A 24,390-nucleotide genomic window follows, 5' to 3' on the forward strand; every position below is an offset into this window, starting at 1 on the left:
CCCACAGAGCACATTACCCTTGCTTTGCAAACCCCGTAAGAAATGCTTTGTACTGCAAATGCCCACAGAACCAGCAGGAATCGAGGTTATCTTGCTAAGCACAGAAGGAAGACACCCAGCAGAAGAGTCCAGCTCCTGGTTCTTAACTAAAGTAAATGATAAATATTACAGTCACTTAAATTATCAAGATGTATTTAAATAATACCCCCAAATGGTCTGCAACATGCAAACTAAAAAATGTAGTAGACTCCAATCCTGATAAGATCAGTTAATTGCGAGTGCTTTGTTTCCACATACTTCTCTCTAACAAAACAGGGCAAGTTTATGTCTCAGCAAAGAATGGCTTTAAGTGCCTTGGGAAAAAGCTCTAAAAAGCGAAACACATGTCTTTATACATTTACTATATTACCGATATTTGTAATCTTATTCCTATTTTGAAAAATTAATAATATCGGTGTTTCCCTTGGTTATAAAATAACGCTAACCTGGTGACTTTTTTTTTTATTTGTTAAGTTAAAACAAATGCTTTTAAAGGGGCACTTGCAATAAGAGATAAATCAGATGTGGTAATGGCTTCTTTTGTAAAAGCCATGTGTAAACAGCACATAAAGATGACAGGTCAAGCAGCAGCAGCCCATTCTTCAGCCGAAAAAGGAAACAAACGAAGGAAGGAGAACAAAAATTACCAAAAAGAAAAACATCCCCTGGCCCCTCCACCCCCAAAACCTTCATAAATAATAGTTTTGATACACTTTCGGTGGAAAACTCACGTCAACTGGCAGTTTAGAAAAGGACATTAGAATCACAAATGCTCAAGATGGGGATAAACTAACAACAGAGTAACCACATGGCTAGCAAAAGACGATTTTAAAATTCTCTCTTTCCTCTCTAGTGTGTCATTCTTAATCATGCAATACATTTCTCTTCAGTCTAAATTTTCTCTCTTGGCTATATCTTCCCCTACATTTTTTTTTTTTTTTTAATAAAGTTGCTATGCTACTGGTCCCTCCCTGGCTAGAAGTACATCCTTATAGTGCTCACTAGCTTCTCCACAAAACTTGAGTCATTTTCATTGTCCATTGCTATTCTCTGGCATATAAAAATTACGTCTGGATAAAGGAGCTTACTTAGGAAGACACTGGCCTTTATTAAATTACGGTTGGTAAGATTGCCTATCGTACGAAAATCAAAATCATTCTCTAATGCAGCCTTTTACAAACGCCAGCAAATGGAATTTGCCAATGACAATTATCCTTCAAACACAGTTTTCATCATTTCCTAAATAGTGCTGTTATTAGATTATCCCCAGAATAGGTGAATGTAAAAGCAAACAGCTGTAAAATCGGTGCCTGATGCAAAATTTTAACTATTAAATAATAGAAAATTTTGCCTTAACACTGCACTCACCAGCAAGGACTCCACAGATCAAATGAGTGTTCTCAAACCTGAATAGAGCTATAGAAATCAAAGTGATTGAGCATATATGAAAGGTTATACTAAACATGCCTAGGAGAGCAGACGTGACCAGTCAAGTTTATTTCATTATACTAAGAAGGGTTGAGTTGAAGAGTTGAAGAGATGGAGATGGAAAGGAAGGGGCTATAACCAGCACAAAAACTCTGATCATTTAGTATGGAACACAATTTAATACACTTGGCAAGATTTCTCAGAAGTCCCAATTCCAAAAATGATTAAAGCCATAAGCACTTAAGGAAAATATTATATCCAATTGACATCTAGAAAATAGCACCTTGATTCCACAGAACTATATACAACAGAAAACGATGACTAGATATTAATTAGCTGTGTCTTCTCTTCCCAAAAAATCCTATAATAATGAAATGGTTTTCCATGTTAACATTTTCAATAAATTCCTAAAAGGAATGTGGCTTTGGAGAAACACTACAAAATTTTGTATTACTCAGACATGGCAACAAGGTACATACTTTGTGCTAGTAAATAGACCACTTCAAAATGTGGAGTGTTGGTTTTAAGTAATCACCTGGATGATACAACAGAATCTAGAACTGTGAGAGTAAGATAAGAGATAAGGTTCACCAAGGTGAAGTAAGAGATTAAGCAGTGGACCTTCTGTTAATTCCACATTATAGGAGCAGCTCTCCTCATGCGCACGCACACATCCACACCCACTCCATCCTCACTCTTCAATATGATCAGAGAGGCATTAATAACTACTAATTTGTAGAGTGCTTCCTTTTAAAACAAAACAAAACAAAAAAAGACAAATTCAGCATATTAAAAATGCTTCTAACAGATGTGACAATTACATGTGTTGTAGTGACTGGTTAAATGGGTTAGAAAAAAATTATTTTTAAAACTTCGTATAAATAAGTCAAATAGTTCCAAAGCTGGTTTAAAACATTAATATTCTCAGAAGTGAACGCATGTGAATAAGTTATCTCTGTTTTAGGATTGAGCATAAGACAATTACTGGGCCACACAGAAGAGTGAAAATATGGGAAAAACAAGAGAATTTTTCTAGAAAGACTGGCTGACAATATCTCTTGCTGATCTGCTGAAGCAGAGGTTCCTTCCCCCCCTTTTTTGGTAGTGGGTCTGTCTACGTGCAGCATTACTGACTCATTTCCTTAATGATTAGTAGCAACCAGAATCAGATTTGCAATAAGATTTATTCGTAATAATTTTACATATTAACAAAGCAAATAACATGAGAAAAATATCAAAGAAAATGTTCCAAAAAGAGAAGTTCTTAGCAGATTTCTTTAGGCTTAAATATCTTGCTCAACTGCTAATGGATAAACAATTTATTCAACCGTGTATCATAGCTAAAGGATCCTAGACCAGGGGGAAAGGAAAATAGATTTAGGAATGTGTTAGAAAGCACCTCCCAAAGCTAATTACAGACCAAGGAACCCTCCAGAACAAAACCAGTCAACTAGGGAGCAAAGACACCTCTGAAAGCATAGAACTTTATTTTATTCTGACTTCTTGGTAAATACTGCCCAAATCAGCCCTGAAATAGGGAACTCCTCTCAGAGAAATCTTTATTTTGAAAGAGGAACCCTTCTAAAATGTTTCCCTTAGACGCCCAACCTTAAATTTATACACTATGGTGTACCAAAAATTTAGAGTGAAAATCTTCTTTACCATGTTCATTAGATATCTCTAAAACCCGGCTAAAGAGAAGGTGAATTTGGGAATTGTTTCTTTATTCCTTAGGGGGAGATAGAGGCAGACCCTTAAAAACCAAAAAGAACAAAGGGGTTAGCTGGATTTGTCGCTGAACATGTTAAGAGCACAGTTAACACAGAACAGTTTGGAAACTGACAGAGGCAGGCATGTTGTGGTGGTAAAGATATTTTAGATTATTGTTCAGGTGTACCCTGGCTGCCAGATAAATAGGAATGAGTGCCTTGTCTTTTGTTTTCCATTTCTAATCATAAACAAGACCAAAAACACTTCAACACTGAATGAAGATGTTAAGATTTTGACTACAACTCTTCGAAACAGTACAAAGGCAGAAAATCTAACTGATCAGTTCTGCCTCTCCAGACCTATGTCGGGGGTCAGCAGCCTACAGCCAGCAGCCAAATCCAGCCCTTTCTTTGCTTCTGTATGGCTATGAGCTAAGAATGGTTTTACATTTTTAAATAGTTGGGAAAGAAATAGAAAAATATTTAGTGACACATACAAATTATATGAAACTCAGATTTCAGTGTCCACAAATAAAGTTTGACGAACATATTCATGTTTCTTTATTTATCGTCAATGCTGCTTTCACTCTACAATGGCAACGTTGAGTACTTTTGACAGAGACTATATGGACTGCAAAGCCTAAAATATTTATTATCTGGTCCTTTACAGAAAAAGTTGGTCAACCCCTGGTCTGACATACAAAACTCTTGATACCACAAGAGTTTGATATATTTGGTGTTTTTATATCATATAAAACACAAGAAAATGTATCAAACTGCTCTCTGAAATGTATTTTAGATAAACGCAAAATGTCAAATAACAGGTTCTCTTCATGATATCACACTCCCAAGATGTATTTACACATATAAACAAGTACCCTGGTCTCAATAATACATTCTATAGTGAAAATAGTTGATTATTACTGTGGTAAATGGATAAGAGCTTTTAACTGAATCAAATTACAAGACATTAACAAGAGAGACTGACACCTATCACAGAAGTATATGTAGATTCTTTGAATAAACCAAGGACCATACTACAGGATTAATAGGAGAGACAGTGGCTTCCGGGCCATACATGGGTTTTTTGGGCTACCTGCATGTACTGATTGGGCACGGGGTGATTACTTTGGCACAAACTTGTGTCCTAATACAAGAGATTCTAAGTGAAAAGTTAGACTTTATCTGTTACCATGTTACTAATTATTTAATTCAATTTAACAAATATTAATTATTCATTATATATCTGAGATACAAAGGTGTCTCTGGCAAACAAAGATAGATAAAACAAGGCTTCACACCTCAGAATCTCACAGTTTTGAGGAGACAGGCAAAACTAAAAGAGATGGATTAACATTTCAAATTTTTAATATCGCTTTTTCTAGTGGGGCTCTAAGTCAAAATCAGCATGTTAAACAGAAAGTAAGGTTCCATAACTGTATCATATCAAAGTGGTATAAATCAAATCATGTGAGGGCTATTATAGAGGATGTAAAGGTTAGCCAGGCTGTCAGAGAAGGCAAGCAAACTTAGAATGCAGGCTCTGGTGGTATGCTGCTTCAGGATATAATGGCAATACAATCTTGTCAACAGATTCTGGGCTACAAGAAGTTTCCAAAGCTACAAAACTATCCCACCCCTCCCCCCCAACTCCTTTATCTGAAAAACAAACAAAAAACCCCAAGTGCCTGTGTGATCTATGAAGAGGCTAGGATTTCCAGGAATTCCAAAATGTTCTTTTAGAGAGGGCAAGTCATTGGGAAGGGACATAAAACTGAATAAACCATAGGGAAGCAACCAATGGGCAATGGAGCCAGAAAGAAAAAGAGCTGATAAAACAAGAAAAGCTAGAAAAAGAAAGGAAGAAAGCAGAAGGATAACATGCTAGGAGGAAGACTGGGACAGAACTGGATATCAGATGGTAAGTTATCTGAGGGCAAGAACTGTGACTAATTGCAACGTGAGAGTTACTTTTAACTACGGTGAAGACCTTATAATGTGGAAGATAGAAAATTCTTCAGAATGCCTCCATTTAGAACCAAGAAGTGAAAGCTACAGGGAAACAGACTTTGACTTAATACATGAATGATTAATATCTAAAAATTTGGGATGTCGAAAGACATAATGTGCTATATCTTGGGAGATGTTTAATCACAGGCTGGGAGACCACTTGGTCTCTGAATCTCTAAATGATACTGTACAGAAGAATCAAGCATTGGAGGGGAGAGGAGTTGGATTGGGGGCCTATCCAATCCTAAAATTCTGATAATGCTGCCTCTTTGAAACCCATCCCTGCAATACATTGATTGCCCTAGAGGGCAATGAATAAAGAATGGATAGAGTAACCATGTTTTTCCTTTAATTCTTATTCTCTGTGTTTTGTTGAGATAGGATTCTATACATATGGAGACTCTTCTTTAAAGAGACAGAATTAAACTGCATCCTTTATTGATTTGGGGGACCTGAAAGGATAGTTGGGACTCTATGCCTTCCCACCTCCTTTAATCTTTAAGATTAGATTTATTCTGTTATTTACCCCAAACAGGATTTTGACTATGATAAAGGGGAGGGCTACCCTCTAGGATATCAATCACAAAAGATTAGAAAAGCATTCCTAACGTAGATGTTTCCTCAACAATCTGTCATCTGTACATTTGGTTAGGCTATTATTAAAGTTATTTAGCTTTCAGCCTTTATTTCTGATCTGTGGGAGTAATAAACTACTCTACTTTCTCTTCTCTTTATTTTCCAAGTTCTAGTATGAAAGGAATTTCGTTTACAACATGAAATACTCCATGAATTTGTAATCGCTGATCACAGCTACCCCTCTTCCTGTTCCAGCCTAACTTTATATGGCTTTCTTACTTTAACAACAACTTCTTAACCGTTTCAGGTGTCCATTCCTAAGGTCCACACCAACATGTTTCTTTTTGCATCATGTACTGATGCAGTAAAAAGGAGATCCAAGGGCATGAGGGATAACAGCAGCAGGAGTGAGCCACGCTTACTGATAATATTCCCAACAGTGTAGAGGAGGCAGGTGGAGTTATCCCACAGATAAGAATAAGGAGTTGTCTCCATTTCTACTACCAAAATTACAAGCAACAGGGCTCGCTTGAGTGCAGTGAAAAAAAGCAAAACTTCTATGTATAATAGAAACAATATAATAGTCTTCCGCAATGTGATAGAGAACGCTGTAAAAAAGTTTGGGATTTTTAATTTCTATGAAGATGAACAGAAGAGAAGGAAACTTGGTAGAAAAGTTCTATATATCTTTACTATGCTCAATACTCTTGGCAAGAAAAAAGCAACATTGAGAAAGTGTCTCATATTATCTTTGAATTTTCTGTCTTCCTTTTGTAAATACATGATCACTAGGTAAAGCCTAAATATAAATTTTGATTGGTAATGCCTTCAAAAAATAACCAAACCTCTAATGCATAGGATGTCTTACATGCTTTTCTATAGGAAATATTACAGTAGTGACTTTGGAATGTAGGAAGAAATGAATTGGCTTATATCCACAGAAATTTCAGAGTAAAACTTACAATAATATCTAATAGAAACGTACTAGGATCTAGGATGGCAACGAAGTCTAGTCCACACATAATCACTAGTCTCATGTTAGTCAACAGAGTCAATATCTTCTCCCTTCAAAACTTTTACCAACGATATAAACAAGTAGTAGAATTGACCCATGCAAACTGAATCTCCTTCATAATCCATGCATTAGCATAAGAATATGGCTAAAAGACAGGTCCAGAATATAGAGGCTGGATTTATCTTCAAGTATGGTCCACTCTAAAATACCACATGGGTAAGATGAATTGCTTAAGAGTACAAGGAATTTTTAACTTTAGTAGTTTTAAGTGTTTGGTCAAATATCAATACAGAGTAGATGGAAATCAACACAGCTATTTAATTGCTTACTTTTATTTTTAAAGATCCAGGAAGTTAATGTGTTTGTTTTTTTAATTTCCAGTCCCCAAAAGACCAAGAATTTAATGACAACCAGAGCTTCTGGTTACTGGAACATGTTACAGATTCATTCTCATGAGGTAGGTTTGTCTGTACGTTACTAGGTGGAAATCTGGGCACCAAGTAGTTAAGTGAACTTCTCAGAGTCACCCTAGAAATGACTAATAGCAAAACCAAGGCAAAACCCCCAGACTTTTTACTGGTCTATATTGATACCTTTAGTCCAAATTGTTTTTCACTCATCAACCTGCTGTTAAGAAGCTGAACCAGGGTAAAACCAACACAGTTATTTGGATCTGTCTCTGGTACCAAGAATGAAATGAGATGTGAGAGGGAAACCAAGACTATTTACAGCTTTATGTTATACATATTGGCATCAGTGAAAAATATTTTTCCTCTGAAAACTGTGATGGGCATATCTTTTGAGCCTGCATTGGCCAGCTTATTAGTCCAATACGAAGTATATCAGCCCTTCCCCTCTCAACCATTCTCACCCTATTAACAGAAGAAAGGGCCTCTCCTTTGATCATCAGTAAGGACCTCTGAGGGCTCCTGCTGCACTTCAGAAAACCGAAAAGTATTGTTGGCTTACACTAGACTTTTAATGGACTTGAAATAACTCCAATACAAAGAGAAACAAAACTCAAGGGGACGTTTACAATAATAATTAATAAAATGCTATGTACATGGATGAAAACTGGAAATATAATCTGAAACAGTTATAAAAGTATCAACAAAATCCTAAGATTATTTCCTTTTTAGTTTCTTGAAAAAAATTCAGAAGAATCTAACCAATGCCATAGTTCTGTTATTTCATAAGGAAAGCTCTCATATCTCTATTTCACAGATAAAGGGGAGTACTGATGTTGATCACTTTCTGTGTTAAAGAATGGTTCTGCAGGGCTTCCCTGGTGGCGCAGTGGTTGGGAGTCTGCCTGCCGATGCAGGGGACGTGGGTTCAGTGCCCCGGTCCAGGAGGATCCCACGTGCCGCGGAGCGGCTGCGCCCGTGGGCCATGGCCGCTGAGCCTGTGCGTCCGGAGCCTGGGCTCCGCGTACCGCAAAACAAAAACAAAAACAAACAAACAAAAAGAATGGTTCTGCAATATTTCAGGTTAATTTGAGGTCTCTTTTTTCTTATTATGATTGAATCAATAAATATGCTTAATTACAAAATATTTCTTATAAACAGACATAGCCTGTGACATGAAAGATATACTCATACCAGATTTTAAATTTTAACCTGCTTCTCACTTCTTTCCCATCTTTTTGGATAGCCTATAATAACAGAGTAGCAGTTTTCAGGAAATACCAGAGAATTATTTCTACATGTCTCCAGAGAAGATAGAATAATAATATTGGGTGTTGAAGGACAAAAGATTCTTGGCTTTAGGGTTCTCCTTTTTTGCTCTAAGACACCGTCATCTTAAAAACAAAAAGTCTTGTTTAGAAGTTACATCAGCTGGAAGTGTTGAGAAGTAAAGTGCAATAATCTCAATTTGATAACTCTATGAACTCAGATTTCAAAACAAATATTTGAGACAACATTAACCAAATCATCCATATTGGTACATTCAAGCGCCATAGAAAGCAAGCTACATGCAAGATTTCATTAATATTGAGGGGAAAAAAAAAAAACAGGTTAGGTATCCGAGTTGTGTTGTGAAGAGAGAGCACACGCATATTTACTTCAGGTAAGCCTTAAAAATCAACATGCAAACAGAAGACACATACTTGTCACGACAGAACCTTAGCTCACAAGGCCATCAATGAAAAACAATTGATTTCAACACACATGTAAAAATAAACAAGTCCAAAGTCTATCAGAAAAACAAAATATATCAATATCTATTTTAAGCTTATCATAATGGCTAAATATTGCTTCTAGCAATATAATTACTTAACTCATAAAGAAGTAACACAGTATTTTAATTCAGAGAAGGGTATGTTTATGTACAGACCTTAAAGAAATTTGTTATTCCAGGACTTTTAAAGATGGGCAGAGTAGTCTGGAAAATTCAGCCCTGGCTGGAGGCTAAAGGGCACCAGCACCATTTTCCTTAAACCATCAACATTATACTTGTGAAAAATGCATTTAACCTTTGCAGATCTCTTCTATACACCAGGCAGGATAAAGTTGTTTGTCCCTGTACGTCTCAGAAATACACATAAGAAGGCCACAGAAGTCAAAAGCCCTTTTCCACAAAAGGCCTTTGTATATATTGGTTTGATATATCAAGAAAAGGAGTGGTTATAGATTCACAGATTAAAATGTATCATTTTAAGGCTTTTGAAAGGTTAGCAACTTGAATTTTTTTCTTAAACTACAGAGCCCATGCCCCACAAATAGCTATTGAAGATTAGGAAAATATTCCATCAAATGTTTCTACAGGATATCCTGCTTTCTGTGAAACACTGGAGAGGAGTACATAGCAACAGTGAACAATAAGAACATGCAGGATAAAAGAGTTAAAGCTTTTGGGGAAAGTACCAACCTGCCATATGCTTAAATCAGATTTGCCTAAACTTGTTAAACTTTGGTGAGGAAAACTGGCTTGAGCAATGCATTGCTACTCCTTTGTACCCCATGATATATATTCTACAAAAAGTAACATTTTATTGACAGAAAAATGATCACAGGCTCTCCCCTAGGACAGTGAGCTATCAAGATCAGAGGGCATCACACAGGAGATAACACAGTAGAAGCGAACAACAAAGTTCAATGGTTTTAGTCTTGACATTTCAGATGAGCACCCTGTTTTCCGATCACAGAAAGACCAACCACCAGACAGCCAATGCAAGAACCACGAGAAAAGACATCACAAAAGGAATACGAGGAGATGAAAAAGTACTAGAGTAGAGGTGGCACTTTTTGAGAAACTTGTGATCCTCAGGGATTGGAATAGAAACCTTGGGAAGAATTTCTTCATTTTCTTGCTGGGGCAAGGCGCTTTCAGTAGATCTCTCTTGCCTTTTAATTTTCTCTTCATCCTGCACTAACAGAGCACGTTCCTGTGTCTGCTTTCACGGTAGAAGATCAAGAAAGACAGAGAAAGATGAACAAAATGACAGATGGAAAATGCTCAAAAATGATACTTGGGGATGTGCAAAGGATTTGGGAAGATCTTTTGGACACTGTATTTTACTTTACTTTGGCAATTATACTGGCAAAGTTTCTATAACACAGTAGGGTACTCAATAGGTAATTGAATGAATGAATGAAGAGTAGAAGTCCTCAAAGTTCAAGAAATCACTGGACTTCCTTATAGTATTTATTCCTCCTTTAAGGATATTCACACAAATTTTCGGTCATTTTTCATTGCTTTGGTGCTGCCAATTTTCCTTAGATCAATTGGGCAAAGCCAATGATGAAGCATTCTTCTTGCCATCAGAAAAGTTACTTTTATTACAAATAGAATGGCAGAATATAAAATGTTATCCTCATATCTCTTCATATGGGCTTAGAAAACTGCAAGAGTTCATTCAGTATGGCAATTAGCTTTTGCTCAAGGGAATAAAAATCCTAATCCTATACATTTCTAAGACTGCAAAAGAAAAACGAAAGTATAAAAGTTTATATGAGCCTCCAAGGTCTATCAGAAAAAAAACCCCCAAAACCATAAACCAAACTCCCACAAATCTCAACAATTACAAACTCCCTCCCCCCTTCAGAATCATGATTTAAAATAATAATAACGACCATCATGAAGGTTTATACAACACATTAAGCAAATGGTTTTGATACTTTTAAGGAAAATTATTTTTTTCCAATTGTCCAATTGAGAAATTTTTCTCCCCTGGCAATTTCTGTACTCTGCCATCCAGTCAAGACAGATGTTTTCTATGAAAGGAAAAACTTGGCTCTAAGTTCTCTTAGTTGAGCCAGCCTTCTCTGATCTGTTTGGAAGTTCAACACTGGTTCTTTGCACACCCCTAAGTGATACGTATCAGGGAGAAAGTAGCTGGGGGACTGGTCAGCAAAAAAAGGAAAAAAGGAAAAGAAAGGATGCAAAATTATAATGATTTTTAAAAGAAAATAAGGGGGAGAAGAAAGACAACATAAAAAGAATAGGGTACAATTAAATTTGTTTTTCTCTCCGAATACATATTTATATCTTCATGCAGCTTTTCAACCAGCCATGCGCCGAAATAAGCAAATTGAAAGCTGCAAAATGCAGCAGCGAAAATGTTATGTGTTAGGGCAAAAGGCGGTGAGTGTGAATTTACCAGTATAGCCAAAAGAAAAAAAAAATCACTGAGCAGCTGCTGTTCAGTTCTGGGGGAATTATCTGCTTAGTGCCATGACAAGAGCAAATTCTGATTGAGAAGCACAAGTCATAACAGCAGCATTACCTCTGGCCCACCAACCTTTCTTTCCGAGGGAAGGACAGAGGTTTTCTTCACCTGGTCATACACAAATTATATAAAATTCAGTTGCCTTGCAATGTAACAACAATGCTGTCAAAGGTGGAAGAGGTATCCCCAGAGAACAAAAATATTGTCCTAATTATTAAAGAAAAAGTAAGATACGCCAGGAAGTAGAATTATCCTATATAAAAGGTTATCACAATATAGTTCTTACTTATTGCATTATTCATTTAGAGGGGTAGTATCATAACCCTAGAGCTAAAGTACTCCCTATTGATCTAATTTAATTTATAAAAGTCATTTCTTTAAAGTCGACAGAATGAAACAGCCATTCCCAAAACTAGCCCTAAGATGGTTTCTGAAGGGTTTCTATTAAGACACAAAATATTTTCTGGAAATGGAGACTGGTTCAACTTTACCAAACCTCATCCAAGAGGGTACTAAGTTACTTCTCCAAAGTAGCTGAGTATCTTTTATTACTTGCACAGAATCAAAAAGAAAACTTCTAGAAAATATGCAGTTATGGTTTGTAGATAGGGTTAGCCAGGCGAGGTAGCAACAAGTGCTTTATCAGGGAGCCATAGACTTATAGAAAGCAGTCACTGACTCAGTTCAGGGTATATGCTCCAGATTTGGGATACAGAACTAATGTCCACTTACACCAGAGAGTGGAGGCTGAGAGGACAGTGAATAAGAACAACTGCATCCTATCAACCCTGGTAACTCTCTCTGCCTGCCCATCATTCAGGAATTCTCCAGCCTTCTTGGTGAAGCTGGTTCAACTCTATTTGGAGAACTGTTAGCCAATTTTAACCACATTTTGAAAAATATAAAATGTATCCTTTGTGAACCAACTTTTATTATCTTCTCCAGTTCCAGAAACTAAACAGTAAGTTGGATAGTTTACCATGAACTCTGAATATAAAAACAAATTTTAAAAAAATTATTAAGACATCACTTTACCTTTCTTAACTAGAATTGCTATTGTTTTGGGAGGAAACAAGCATATAATTTTAAAATCATGACACTCACTCACTGAGTCACTGGGACTATTTATATACATACTTAACCTGTATAGGGTAAAGGTTAAGTAAAGAATTTTTGAATATGTGCTCAAGGTAACTTTTAAGATATTCTCATTACACAGATTCAGGTGTAGGATCTCTAAAGTGGGTAATGACAACAATTATGGAAAAAGAACAGCCTCTAAAAGGTATCTCTTCCTCTAATTGTGACTATCTTATAAAACAGTGTATTAAAAGCTTGATGTTACTCATAAAGATAAAATAAATCATCAATAGTTCTTCTAAAACTGAAATACAATCATTAATACTTGCTATTCTGCATTCTCTGGCTGAGGTCTCCTTGGTTTATTATATAATTGTGGTCAACCATTCCAGACATTTCTAAGTTGTGCAAACGTTCAAAGTTTTTTAAAAATGCCTATCCCTTTCCAAATTTTGACCTTACTAAATTTAGTAAACTCTCTGGTCCCTGAAGTCACAGTTTGAACATAAAGTTCCACTGGCTTATGGTCAATTTGTAAACACACACCAGGCAGAAGCATGCAGCTGCAGAGACAGTTCTCAGGGCCCAGTCATCGACTGGTAGCTCCAAATGGCCCCCATAATTGGACTGAGTAGTCTATATGAATTAAAACAAGTGTTTGATGATGAATGCTTTAAAGCTGGAATGAATTGGTAAGACACCAAAGCTAAATTTCAGCTCTAAACTTTCAGATACAGATTATCAATATACAAAAGCATTTATCTCACTCATTCTCACAGCTGGTCACATGGACAAAGTACTCACTCCTTCTCCTGTAGGGATTTGCCCATTGATGTTAAGTGTTCGAAAGGGAGAGTGAGTGGATAAGCGTTTATCCCATTCACTAGGCTGTGGTTCTGGTACAGATTCCATGAAGTTCTTTTTCAGCTCACTGATGCTGGCATGATGTTTTTTGATCTCTTCTTGACTTTTGTCTAAATCCTATAGTTGAAAGGACAAGATGCAAAGCAATAAATATTCAGGGAAAAAAACAACACCAAGGGGAGACCATCATAGACTATGGGCACTGGTAGAAAATACACCACATCCAGGATAGATGTTGTTAATCCATAAATTACATTCAAATTGTAAATATACAATATGGTATATTTGCTTTTGTTTTTTAACACAGTGCTTTTCTTGGAAGCAGTGAAGCATCGTAACCCTATAGCTCTTAGCAGTTATATAACCTATAAAGAGCTCACTCCTTAATTTTACAACTCTTCTTCCCATTACGACACAGCACTAGATCTCCAACTCCTCATCCCAAGCAGGTAATCCCACAACTCAATTAGCCTCAGCTTGATAGGAACTGATTTAGGCTCAGCTCAGGCAGGATGGAGATAGAAATAGAGAAGGAGAAACTGTTAAACGAAGGACATGGTGAAAGATTCAACTCCCATTATGGGTTGCCTTGCCTTGGTGAGTTGCAACTGTACAGTATCCCTCTATTTCTACCTGGAGATAGTTTTGCTTTCTTACCACTAGGTGACTGTTGCTGGGTTTTGGTAAACAGGAATAGCCCTTTCTCGATACAAAAATTTATTACTGAAATTCCTGGCTCAAGCCTCCAGAGCAAGTGGTTACTATCTCTGAATAATTACTCAGGGGTATAAAATATAATGGATTTTTTTTTCTTTGTCAATACTATCCACACACACTAAAAGTCTTATGTTTTGCAGCTTCTGACAGCTTCACTTCATCCCTCAGTACCATTCAAACTAGGGACCATCTTCCAGTAACCGTCAATGGATGGGGAGTGATTTAATAAGAACTTGTCAAATACCTTATATGTCTCCCTGACGACTTAAAATAACTGAACTGTTCCAGCAGATGTGACTACTGGACAACTAGGGGGAAACTCTCACAGGCAATATTCCAGGGAGAAATGATCAAAACTAGGCTAATAAAGCTGTAAATAATATGAGAAATAACATTCAAGTTTATGTAACAGGAGGCATAAACCAACTTTCAAGAGACTTGGCCAGAAATAATCTGGGAAATACAACGTGAAGACAAAAACTCAAATGTTCTTGGTCCAACATATTTCTTCAAAAAAACCCTCAAAAGGTCTATGCTTGAAATCAAAACATGTGGGAGCCTGTCACTTGATGACTGCTAAAAATTCTGTGTTTATTATATATCAAGGCAGCTCTGTATCCAAGAAAAGCATAATACTAAATATATCTCCTAATATGCTGTGTGAATTTGGGGATTAGACTTTTCTTTTTTGGCTCCGTGGGAAACAGCCTCATTTGGTGTTGAGGGTTGGGGGGAGGAATTCATTTAAATAAAAATTTGTTTTAAAAGTTTTTCCTGGGGCAATATAGGCTGCAATTAAGTAAATTTTTTTCAAAAGCAATGTCAAAGAGAAAACAGTATAGGAAAAAGAATCAATGAGGCATATGACACAATTTTGATTCTGGAGATATTCATTCAGAAAATTCATTTAATAGTCTATTCTTTTTATTTTTGCAAGACTGAATGATGTTTATGTGCTTTTAGATCAGTCAAAGAGAAAACTAACCCAAAAAGGGCAATCCTGTAGCTCCCCCATAAGAGTACCTCTTGCCTGCTGAGATGAAATGTGAGTATAGCTCAAGAATATGGGCTTCACCATGGGGAAACAACAGTTTGCACTTTTGTTCTAGCTGAAAGCAAGAAAAGGCATGTTTACTAGCTAAAGAAAAGCAGGAACAAGGTCAGTCAAAGACTCAGTAGTAGGCTGAACAACTGAGACCCATCAGGCACGGAAGGCTCTGTGACCTAGCTCCTGACAAAATCAAATCTGCTTGGGCCAAGAACTAAACGTATTTGGGAGGGTTAAAGGTGAGAATGGAGCAAAAAAAAAAAAAAAAAATGATTGGGCTTCCCTGGTGGCGCAGTGGTTGGGAGTCCGCCTGCCGATGCAGGGGACACAGGTTCGTGCCCCAGTCCGGGAAGATCCCACATGCCGCGGAGCGGCTGGTCTCGTGAGCGGTGGCCGCTGAGCCTGCGCGTCCGGAGCCTGTGCTCCGCAACGGGAGAGGCCACAACAGTGAGAGGCCCGCGTACCACAAAAAAAAAAGAAAAAAAAAATGATCAAGAGAGGCTATGATAAAACCATAACTCTCTGGGTTATTAGCCTCTTACTATAAAAGAGTGGTGATTTGTTACTTGTCCTGCCTAGCTTTTGATTGGCTTGGAACCTGAGAAAATAAATGTTCCAATAAAATCAGCAGCTTCTGAGGGAGCTTTCTCCATCCTTCTTAGCTGGCTCTGTTGGAAACCTGTAGGGGCACAGAGTTAAATTAAGATCTCAAAGGGACCTGTTCCAAATAGAATTTGTCACAGAAACTTGCAACAGGTTCTCACTGGGAGATGGAGGAGGAAACAGTAGATCTAAAAATGAACTCGACCTTATTTGTGCCAGAACAAAGCATTAGTGGGGGTGGGGTAGGAGTAGGGGGAGGAGGGAATGCTTAAAAAAAAATCTGCTAGAGTGACAGATAACTTGAGAGAACTTCCCTAAGTGGGGGAAAAAAACTTTTACAATACTAGAGAATGATGGTTAGCCAAACTACTTGGGCTGTTTTCAGATTAGACACTTTCTGATGCCTATCATCCTATAATTTTAGCAGCAATCAAACCAAACATTTAATTAAGTAGAAAATATTCTCAAAAGATAGTTAGTAGTTTTAATTTTCAAACACACTCTTATTTAGAAAGCCCCTCTCATGGCTGTCAATGAAATACTGGGAAAAACGTATCACACACAAGGACTTTGTGAGTCTCAGAAGCCATAACACACCTCATTGAACAAAGGACAAATATATGATTGGTACTGCAGGTTCCAGTTAAGAGGCAGAATTACAGATGGACAAGTCAAGAAATAGGCATGTTTGGAATTGGGAGATGTTACATTATTGAGTATAAGGAGATCAACTGATATCTGTTATTCTCCCTAATCTCAGAAGCGGAACCATTCAGGTCTAGTTTCAGCTATGCGCTAAAGCAAAGAGATCTAGTTACCAAGTTTGAAATATCCTAGGGTCCAGCCTAAGAAAACTTCATGTTACATGAGGTAAACATATATAAAACACTTGGTATTGTGCCTACCACACAGTACATGATTAATGAAAACTGGCCATAATTTTTATTTTTATCAAAGTACTTATACCTAGCAGGCACTCAAAATATATATATTGACAAAGAATAGATGACGTTAAGTAATTACTGGATGCTATTAGAGTTCTATCTAAAAAAGTTGCTTCAAACATCCACTTTAATAATATTTACCGTTACATATGCTCATCTTTCAGGTCTCAGCTTAAGTGTTACCTCTTCATAGACAACTTCCCTGTCCATCTTATTTAGAGCAGGTCCTTTTTATTAGCACAGCATACTATTTCCCCTTCATAGCTTTTATAATAACTTGTAATCATTTTATCAGTATTTGTTTACTTATTTATTGTTTCTCTCTTCCATTTGTCCCTACATTGGATGCTTCCTGAAGGCAAGAACGATTTATCATCTTCCTATATAGTTACATTTCCTTTATACTTGAGTTAAATCCCTGATGTCAGAATTTATACCCATTTCTTTTGGTTCTGTCTTGAGTGGAGTTGTAAGATAATTAGATCATTAGCTTCCAGGTAGAGTTTCTGAAGTGTAAACATGGCCTGTTTCTGTACAGAATAACTCCAATTTCCTAATTTTTCCTCATAGAGTTCCTCTAATCTTCTAGTTAGTTTTTTCCTTATCCCGTGTGGAGCCTGACACTAGATAAAGTATACTAATATAGGCTTGGTGAAAATCTGACCGATATTAAATACAATGGGAAAATGACCTTACAATTCCTACAGCACATAGTATGTTGCTATTTCCGAATGGGAAAAAAAAAAAAAGTGTAGTTTAATAGAGTTAGATGGACCCTAACACAAATCCTAGCTTTACTGATTTACCAGCTCTATAACCACAAGGAAATTACTTAATTTCTCTTAGCCTCAATTTTCTCTTTAAAATAAAAATCCCATACCCATAGGCTTGTTTTATAATTAAACTATCTAATATCATACTAACTACTCATTAAATGCTAGCCTCCCTTCTTTCCTTCCTGTATCTTACTTTTTTCCCCCCGATTATTCTTCTGTCATTTTTTTGGTATCCTCAAAAAGTTAAGTCCATTTTGAATTGTGATCATTTCTCCTATTTTTCCACATTCCCCTGATTCAGAAGATGAAAATATTGTATAAATTTGATGCTTGAAACATACAGGAGTTTATACTCTTGGGCAATTCAAGGAACTTTTAAACAGTGATGTAGTTCTTTCTAAAAGTGGGTAAAACAATGGAACCATGGGATGCTGAGGTAGTCCCAATCATATATTTTTTAGATAAGTATGAGAGATGGAAACTAAAGAGTCAGAAGTGGAGATGGTTGCATATCTTCATGTTTACCAACATGCAAAAGCATTTTAAACCTAAAATTCTCTCATGCAATGGCATGCAAAACCAAACGCAGCATAGAAAGAAGAAAGGGGATCAGCAAAGAATGCAGAAGGTTACAACCAACTGAAATAAGCTTCAAGTTCATACAAACCTCCAACATTAAATTGCTATGTCTGATATAAATGTTTTCACCATCTAGTCTCTCTCTCTTTTTCTGTGAAAATGAAAGAGGGAAAAACAGAAAAGCATAAAAAATTAAAATGTTGTTCTTGCGCGAAAAAACTGCAAATTGGCAAACCAAAAAAATATTTAAAATTAAATGTCCATAGCGCAGCATATGCCAACATGAAATGGTCACAGAACCACAAGGACACACAGAGGACATGATTACCACTAGAAAATGGATGACATTGTTCATGAATGATGGAAGAATGCGACGATGTTATTTAAATAGACAGTGCTCCTGGCTTCATTGGCTTCTTACATAACAAGCTGCTTTACGTTCCTCTGTGAGCTGTTTGAGGGTTACCTTAAAATGCATGACTTTAAGAAGCCTTGACTCTCCATGTTCCATGGAGTAGGGAAATGCTTTAAGACATTATTTAGTGTTTTGGACATTATTTCAAACTTAGTAATACTGCAGGTACGTATGGCTCTAATATCTTCCATAAGAAAGATCTAAGGGCATTTTATACATGGTCAATCAATATTCTATTCAGTAAGAATTGATTCATCCTACTCTATGGTTGGGAAGAATGAGACACAGAACAGCCAAACCCATAATTATCAGCAATACTGGGAGTTGCTGCTATGATGGTTTCCATAATAAATATGCATAAAATACTGTCAACGATTCCAAGCATATGGTACCACTGTGAAATATTTCTTATAAAGTTTAAATATAAAGGATAGATTTGGCCTTCACTAATTATTTCATTCTGTTTAAAAAGATATTTTCCTACTGGAAAGTTTATTTTAATGAAATTTTTCAATATATAGTATAGGATTATAATTTCTTTGGTATACATATGTGTGTATGTATATGCATATATATACATAACATGTGTATATGTATACCTGCTATTAGAAAGTAATTTCAGATTAAGAGAAATCAATGAAAAGAATGGACCACTGCCTTTTTAATGCACTTTGAAAGTCAGCAATGGGTGATGGTAAAGTGATTTTGTGAAAGTGAAAAATGGCTAACCTTCCTCATTCTTATCAGATCTTCACTTTTTTCTGCAAGCTTCTGTTTTGCCATTATTAAAAAAGAAAGAAAAATGATAAAATATTGGCTCATTGAAGTTTTTTTGAACCTTCAACTTATAATTTTTTTTTAAGGAGCAGGGAGTGGGAGGGAAGAAAAAATTGGGGAGGGAGGGGAAAAGGAATAAGTGGCCTATTGGCACAAACCTGTATTTGGTCACCATTTGAGGTGGGTACTGTGACCTCGATGTGGGTTTTTTCCACCTACATTTAAGAAATAAAGTGGTAAAAACATTTCAGGTTAGTAGGTTTCTATGAATAGCATCATTTCCAAATCAGCTGCATCTTTAGGCTGCTTGTAAAATAAGCTGATATGTAATCATCATGATGCAGTCTCACGGGGGTATTACAGGCAAGGACACTGCTCTCAAGAACAATCTGTTAGTTCACCATCACATTCTCAAAGCTGAAGAGGTAATATGGACAACCAAAGGATCAAAAAAGAAAATTAAGGTAATTATTCTATTCATGAAGAAAACATATTTATACTTATTGATTAAAAAGTACTTATTAAAAATAATAATTTAGACTTTAAAAAGTCATATGTTTTTGTTTTGCTTTTTAAAAATGATGTAGAAGTATCTTAAATAACATAAAAACAAATTTACAAATGAAGATACCAATGTATGACATACATGACAGAAACAAAAAGAACATCTTTACAGTTTAGAGCACACATAAAATAAACCACATATGACACCAAGCAGGTAAATACAAAAAATTTTGTTAGTTGATCAATATATTTAAGGAGGCAAGTTTAACCCTTGAGTTTATAAGACAACAACACATCAAAATAAACTCAATCCAAATTGTTACTTATGCATGCAATTACTTCCAAGGCTGATTTATAAATAAGCACACACAGGGCTCAGCTGCAACATTCAACACACTGTAATCTCCTCTCCAGGGAGTTGGAGCCCATGTGTTCGGTGGATGGAAAAGATTCATCCTTAAGAACAGGAAGAGAATAACTAAGGCCTCCTGCCTGGCTTTGAAATACCTTTAGCAGCAGTCATTTTATATACCCAAAATGGAGTAAGCATAAATTTAAAAACCAAGAGTGATCAATGCCTAAAGCACTGGATATATCAAAATGAGAAAAATTTTTTTATTAAGCGTCAAATCAATCACCCTGTATCATTACGTTCTTTACAGAACCTCATTAATCTGTGGTTTTGATGTACTCTTTCTTTCTTTTTTTCTTTTTCTGGCCGCTGTGCAGCTTGCGGGATCCTAGGTCCCCAACCAGGGATCAAACCTGGGCCCTCAGCAGTGAAAGCACATAGTCATAACCACTGGACCTCCAGGGAATTCCCTTGACACATTCTTTTTAATCACACTTGGGAGCATTACCTCAGAATATAATGTCATTGTGCTGTTTCCTCTAGGACTGAATGTAAAGAACATAAGATGATACCAACCTTTGTGACACTGTCAAATCATAAGCACATCTGGCTACAGTCCTTTTAACTACTGGGGTAATTAACAATTTGGGTTATTTCTACTCTGAATCTCAGTAGAAATAACTGGGATTATTCTGGGGTTATTGCTGTGTTGCCATTAACAAGTTATTTCGCCTGAGTTTTAAGCCTTTTATTGATAAAATGGAGATAATAACTTCATAGAGTTGTGAATGCTTAGCAAATGGAAGTTTTCAATTATTTTGTAAAGCTTAAATTACTTGTTTCAATGAATGATGACTTCTTGCTTTGAGTCCTTAGCAATCCAACAGCAAGAAATTGAGAGCCTCTACTTCAATCTAAGAATGGAGACCAAGTAGCAACAGTACTTCTATTTATGCTCCTACAGAGAATATCAATGGAGATAAAGATGCACATGAGAAAAGGTACTATCACCACACCTGCAAAGTAGGTCTTGTCAAATGACTCAAGATGCCAAAAAGCTATCTCTATCTGGCACCAACTTAGTGTTAGGCAATGAGATTTCCACAATTACAAGGCTACTTTATTACTACTGCTGCTTTATATAGTAAATACAGCTTCAGGCAAATTCCATAATTATTTTCTAACTGCTACAAATAAAATCAACTCAGAGTCACCCTTAACTCCATCACTACTATTACAGTAACAGAAGGTTATCCGAGGTGGCTTTCAGTCTGATCTCAATACAAGTATCTCAAAATTTATTTATATAGAATTAACTGGCAAGAAGACCCCCAACTGGCACTTAAATGGTGAGCATATAACAGGAAGTGATTTCTCCACTCTGCTGAGGTCCCAAGAGCAAAGGGAACCTATTCTTGAAGATACTTATGTCTGTCAGACAGGCAAAAGAACAAATAAGTTAGCAGAAAGCCAAAAGAATCTTAGCCACCAAAAAGATTCCCTTGTCAATTCCAGTAATCTAACACTTTTCAGTTAGTATCACAAATGGAAGGACAGTCAAAAGTGCCAGGTGAGCTACCCTAACATTAAAAACTGAAGTAGTCTAACATTAAAAAGGCATTGTTGATACTGAACCTGGTGGTCAATGTCATGCACATTTGGCTAGATACAAAAATGCAAACACCTACCATTCACTCTGGATTCAAGTTGGTCTCAAAGGACCATAAAAACTATATGTCATATTGAATAGTTTTGTTTTTTTTTAATACAATCAAAACAGAGCCAGATTGGCCACTGCTCTATAGGTAAACTAGATATTGAACTGGCTCCAAAAGAACAGGATTAATCCATCTTCCAAGGGAAGAGCACTTACCAAGGTCTTATATGGTTTTAAATTCCTTAACAGACGTATAAAAATGTAATTTTTCTTATAAAGACTGCTTCTATTAATTCCTGTTGTCAACAGTGAGACTCGTATTTACTTCAATAAATCTGAACTGACAGCTCAACTCCATCACTGTTTAAATGTATTTTAAAAAGCTTATCAACATATAAAAGATCAGTCCAGATACTGTTACTCCTGGGAAATCTACTAATTAAATTGGTGATTTTTCAACAAAGTTCTGTGACTGTGGGCACAATCAACTCAGAACTGTAAACAACCCAGTAGCATAACCTCCCCTACATAATGGATCTTCCCCTTTTTGTAAAGTTTCTTAAGATTCGAACAACCATATAGATGTGCTTTATATAATATCTGGATATTCTTTGGGTATGTTACACATATATCCATTTTAGGAAATCAAATTATATTTTACTCATACTAGCAGAGCTTACTCTTAAAAAGGAATGTGGAAATTCCTTCTGGATGAGTAAAAATTATTTTTAAAAACAGATGATCACAGTTCTGGTGTGTTTTACAGACTCATTTTTTAAGATTTAAGTTGGGTAAAGCTGTGGGTCACCAGAAAACTGGGATAGCTTACAAGTACTTCATGACATAATTCTATGAAAATATTTTACAGGTTAATGGGAGATATCTTCTTTCTGAAAGAGTGAGGAAGAAATAACTTTGTTAGGATCCGACAAAAAACAGTGCTTTGAGAATCTTCCTGGTCAAGGAGTCAACACCTCTGAACCAAAAAGTGAATTAGCTAGACATTTGGGCTTATGACATACCTTCCACACTTCTGTGAGCTCTGGCTCAGGTTGCTCAGGTGAGACTTCTTCCTTTTTCACTTCAACCTGCACTGTTTCCTTTGGTGTTTTAGAAACCACTGCTTTTTTAACAGGTGCACCTGGGACGCTGCTTTCTGCGGCCTGACTCTGAGCAATGGCCGGTGCAGAGGTGGGCCGAGGACTTCGGTCTGCTGAATCAACGGCTGCTGCTACGTGAAAAAGGCACAAGTGAAGGATAAGTGAAGGCAAGAGTCACTGTACTACTTCACAGCCACCAGGTGAAATAATTGTGACTCCAGGACACATACAAGTGGTACAGTGTCCAGTGGGTTATCATACAGAAGGTAAAAAATAAATTATTAGTGCTCTGGCAGGTAACTGATGGCAATAATGGCAATAAGAAAGCTAAAATTACCCTAACAGAAAAGCTAAAATGTCCTGACGATAATGTTCCATAAAGGGTGGGACAGGAGGCGGGAGGGGGGTGGACGTGGACACAGAAATATATGAAAAAAAAAATGGAAAACTCATTTTATTAAAAAGTTGGCAAGATTGTTTAACCTTGTAATCTATTAGTTTCAAGAACCTGCAAGGTAGTCTATGAAGGAAAAAATGGGTTAATTAAGTCTGATTTCTTCTATGAAGGCCTTTTGAAATAAAGATCCATTTATTTATAGGTGATTTCAGGAACCTAAAAATATATTCTAGGAAAAAGGATTAAGTCTGATTTCTTCTGCTAAGCCTCCTCAGAATGATTACAAAATAGCTTGATAAAGGAATCTTCTTATAAGACATGTACATATTTTGATGCTTCTTTAAACTTAAGGGCAAATCTTTGAATTTCCTTTTTAATTGTTTGATTAAAAAATAAAATTCAGCCACTCTATGTCCTTTGGTTGGGGCATTTAATCCATTTGCAGAACACTCTCTGACATAAATTGCAACAAGATCTTTTTTGATCCACCTCCTAGAGTAATGAAAATAAAAACAAAAATAAACAAATGGGACGTAATGAAACTTAAAAGCTTTTGCACAGCAAAGGAAACTATAAACAAAATGAAGACAACCCACAGAATGTGAGAAAATATTTGCAAACAAAGTGACTGACAAGGGATTAATCTCTAAAATATATAAAAGTTCATGCAGCTCAATACCAAAAAAACCCCAAACAACCCGGGCTTCCCTGGTGGCGCAGTGGTTGAGAGTCCACCTTCCGATGCAGGGGACGCGGGTTCGTGCCCCGGTCCGGGAAGATCCCACATGCCGCGGAGCAGCGGGGCCCGTGAGCCATGGCCGCTGAGCCCGCGCATCTGGAGCCTGTGCTCCGCAAGGGGAGAAGTCACAACAGTGAGAGGCCCGTGTACCGCAAAAAAAAAAAACCACAAAAAACTACAAACAATAAATGCTGGAGAGGGTGTAGAGAAAAGGGAACCCTCCTACACTGTTGGTGGCAATGTAAATTGGTACAGCCACTAACATACAGAACAGTATGGAGGTTCCTTAAAAAACTAAAAATAGAGCTACCATATGATCCAACAATCCCACCCCTGGGCATATATCTGGAGAAAACCATAATTTGAAAAGACACATGCACCCCAATGTT

At 36.7% G+C, this 24,390-nt stretch overlaps 1 protein-coding gene across 28 annotated transcripts in view; it reads right to left on the reverse strand.

The window, feature by feature from the left end:
- Positions 1-24,390, reverse strand: part of EPB41 (erythrocyte membrane protein band 4.1) — a 212,491-nt gene that overhangs the window by 38,136 nt on the left and 149,965 nt on the right. For 11 of the 28 annotated variants that reach the window (XM_029228294.1, XM_029228305.1, XM_029228314.1 and 8 more), the window contains 6 exons: positions 22,788-22,996; positions 19,411-19,467; positions 19,205-19,246; positions 18,149-18,211; positions 13,334-13,510; positions 11,507-11,557 (listed from right to left, as the gene is read on the reverse strand). In XM_029228294.1, coding sequence (XP_029084127.1) covers positions 11,507-11,557; positions 13,334-13,510; positions 18,149-18,211; positions 19,205-19,246; positions 19,411-19,467; positions 22,788-22,996 — 599 coding nt within the window. Of the gene's footprint in view, positions 1-9,026; positions 10,172-11,506; positions 11,558-13,272; positions 13,511-18,148; positions 18,212-19,204; positions 19,247-19,410; positions 19,468-22,787; positions 22,997-24,390 lie in introns of those variants that run through there. The other 17 variants (XM_029228295.1, XM_029228307.1, XM_029228291.1 and 14 more) reach the window with 11 other exon arrangements.

The sequence above is a fragment of the Monodon monoceros genome, unplaced genomic scaffold (assembly GCF_005190385.1).
Source record: "Monodon monoceros isolate NGI ecotype Baffin Bay Population unplaced genomic scaffold, NGI_Narwhal_1 Super_Scaffold_18, whole genome shotgun sequence".
In the NCBI taxonomy this organism is placed as follows: domain Eukaryota; kingdom Metazoa; phylum Chordata; class Mammalia; order Artiodactyla; family Monodontidae; genus Monodon; species Monodon monoceros.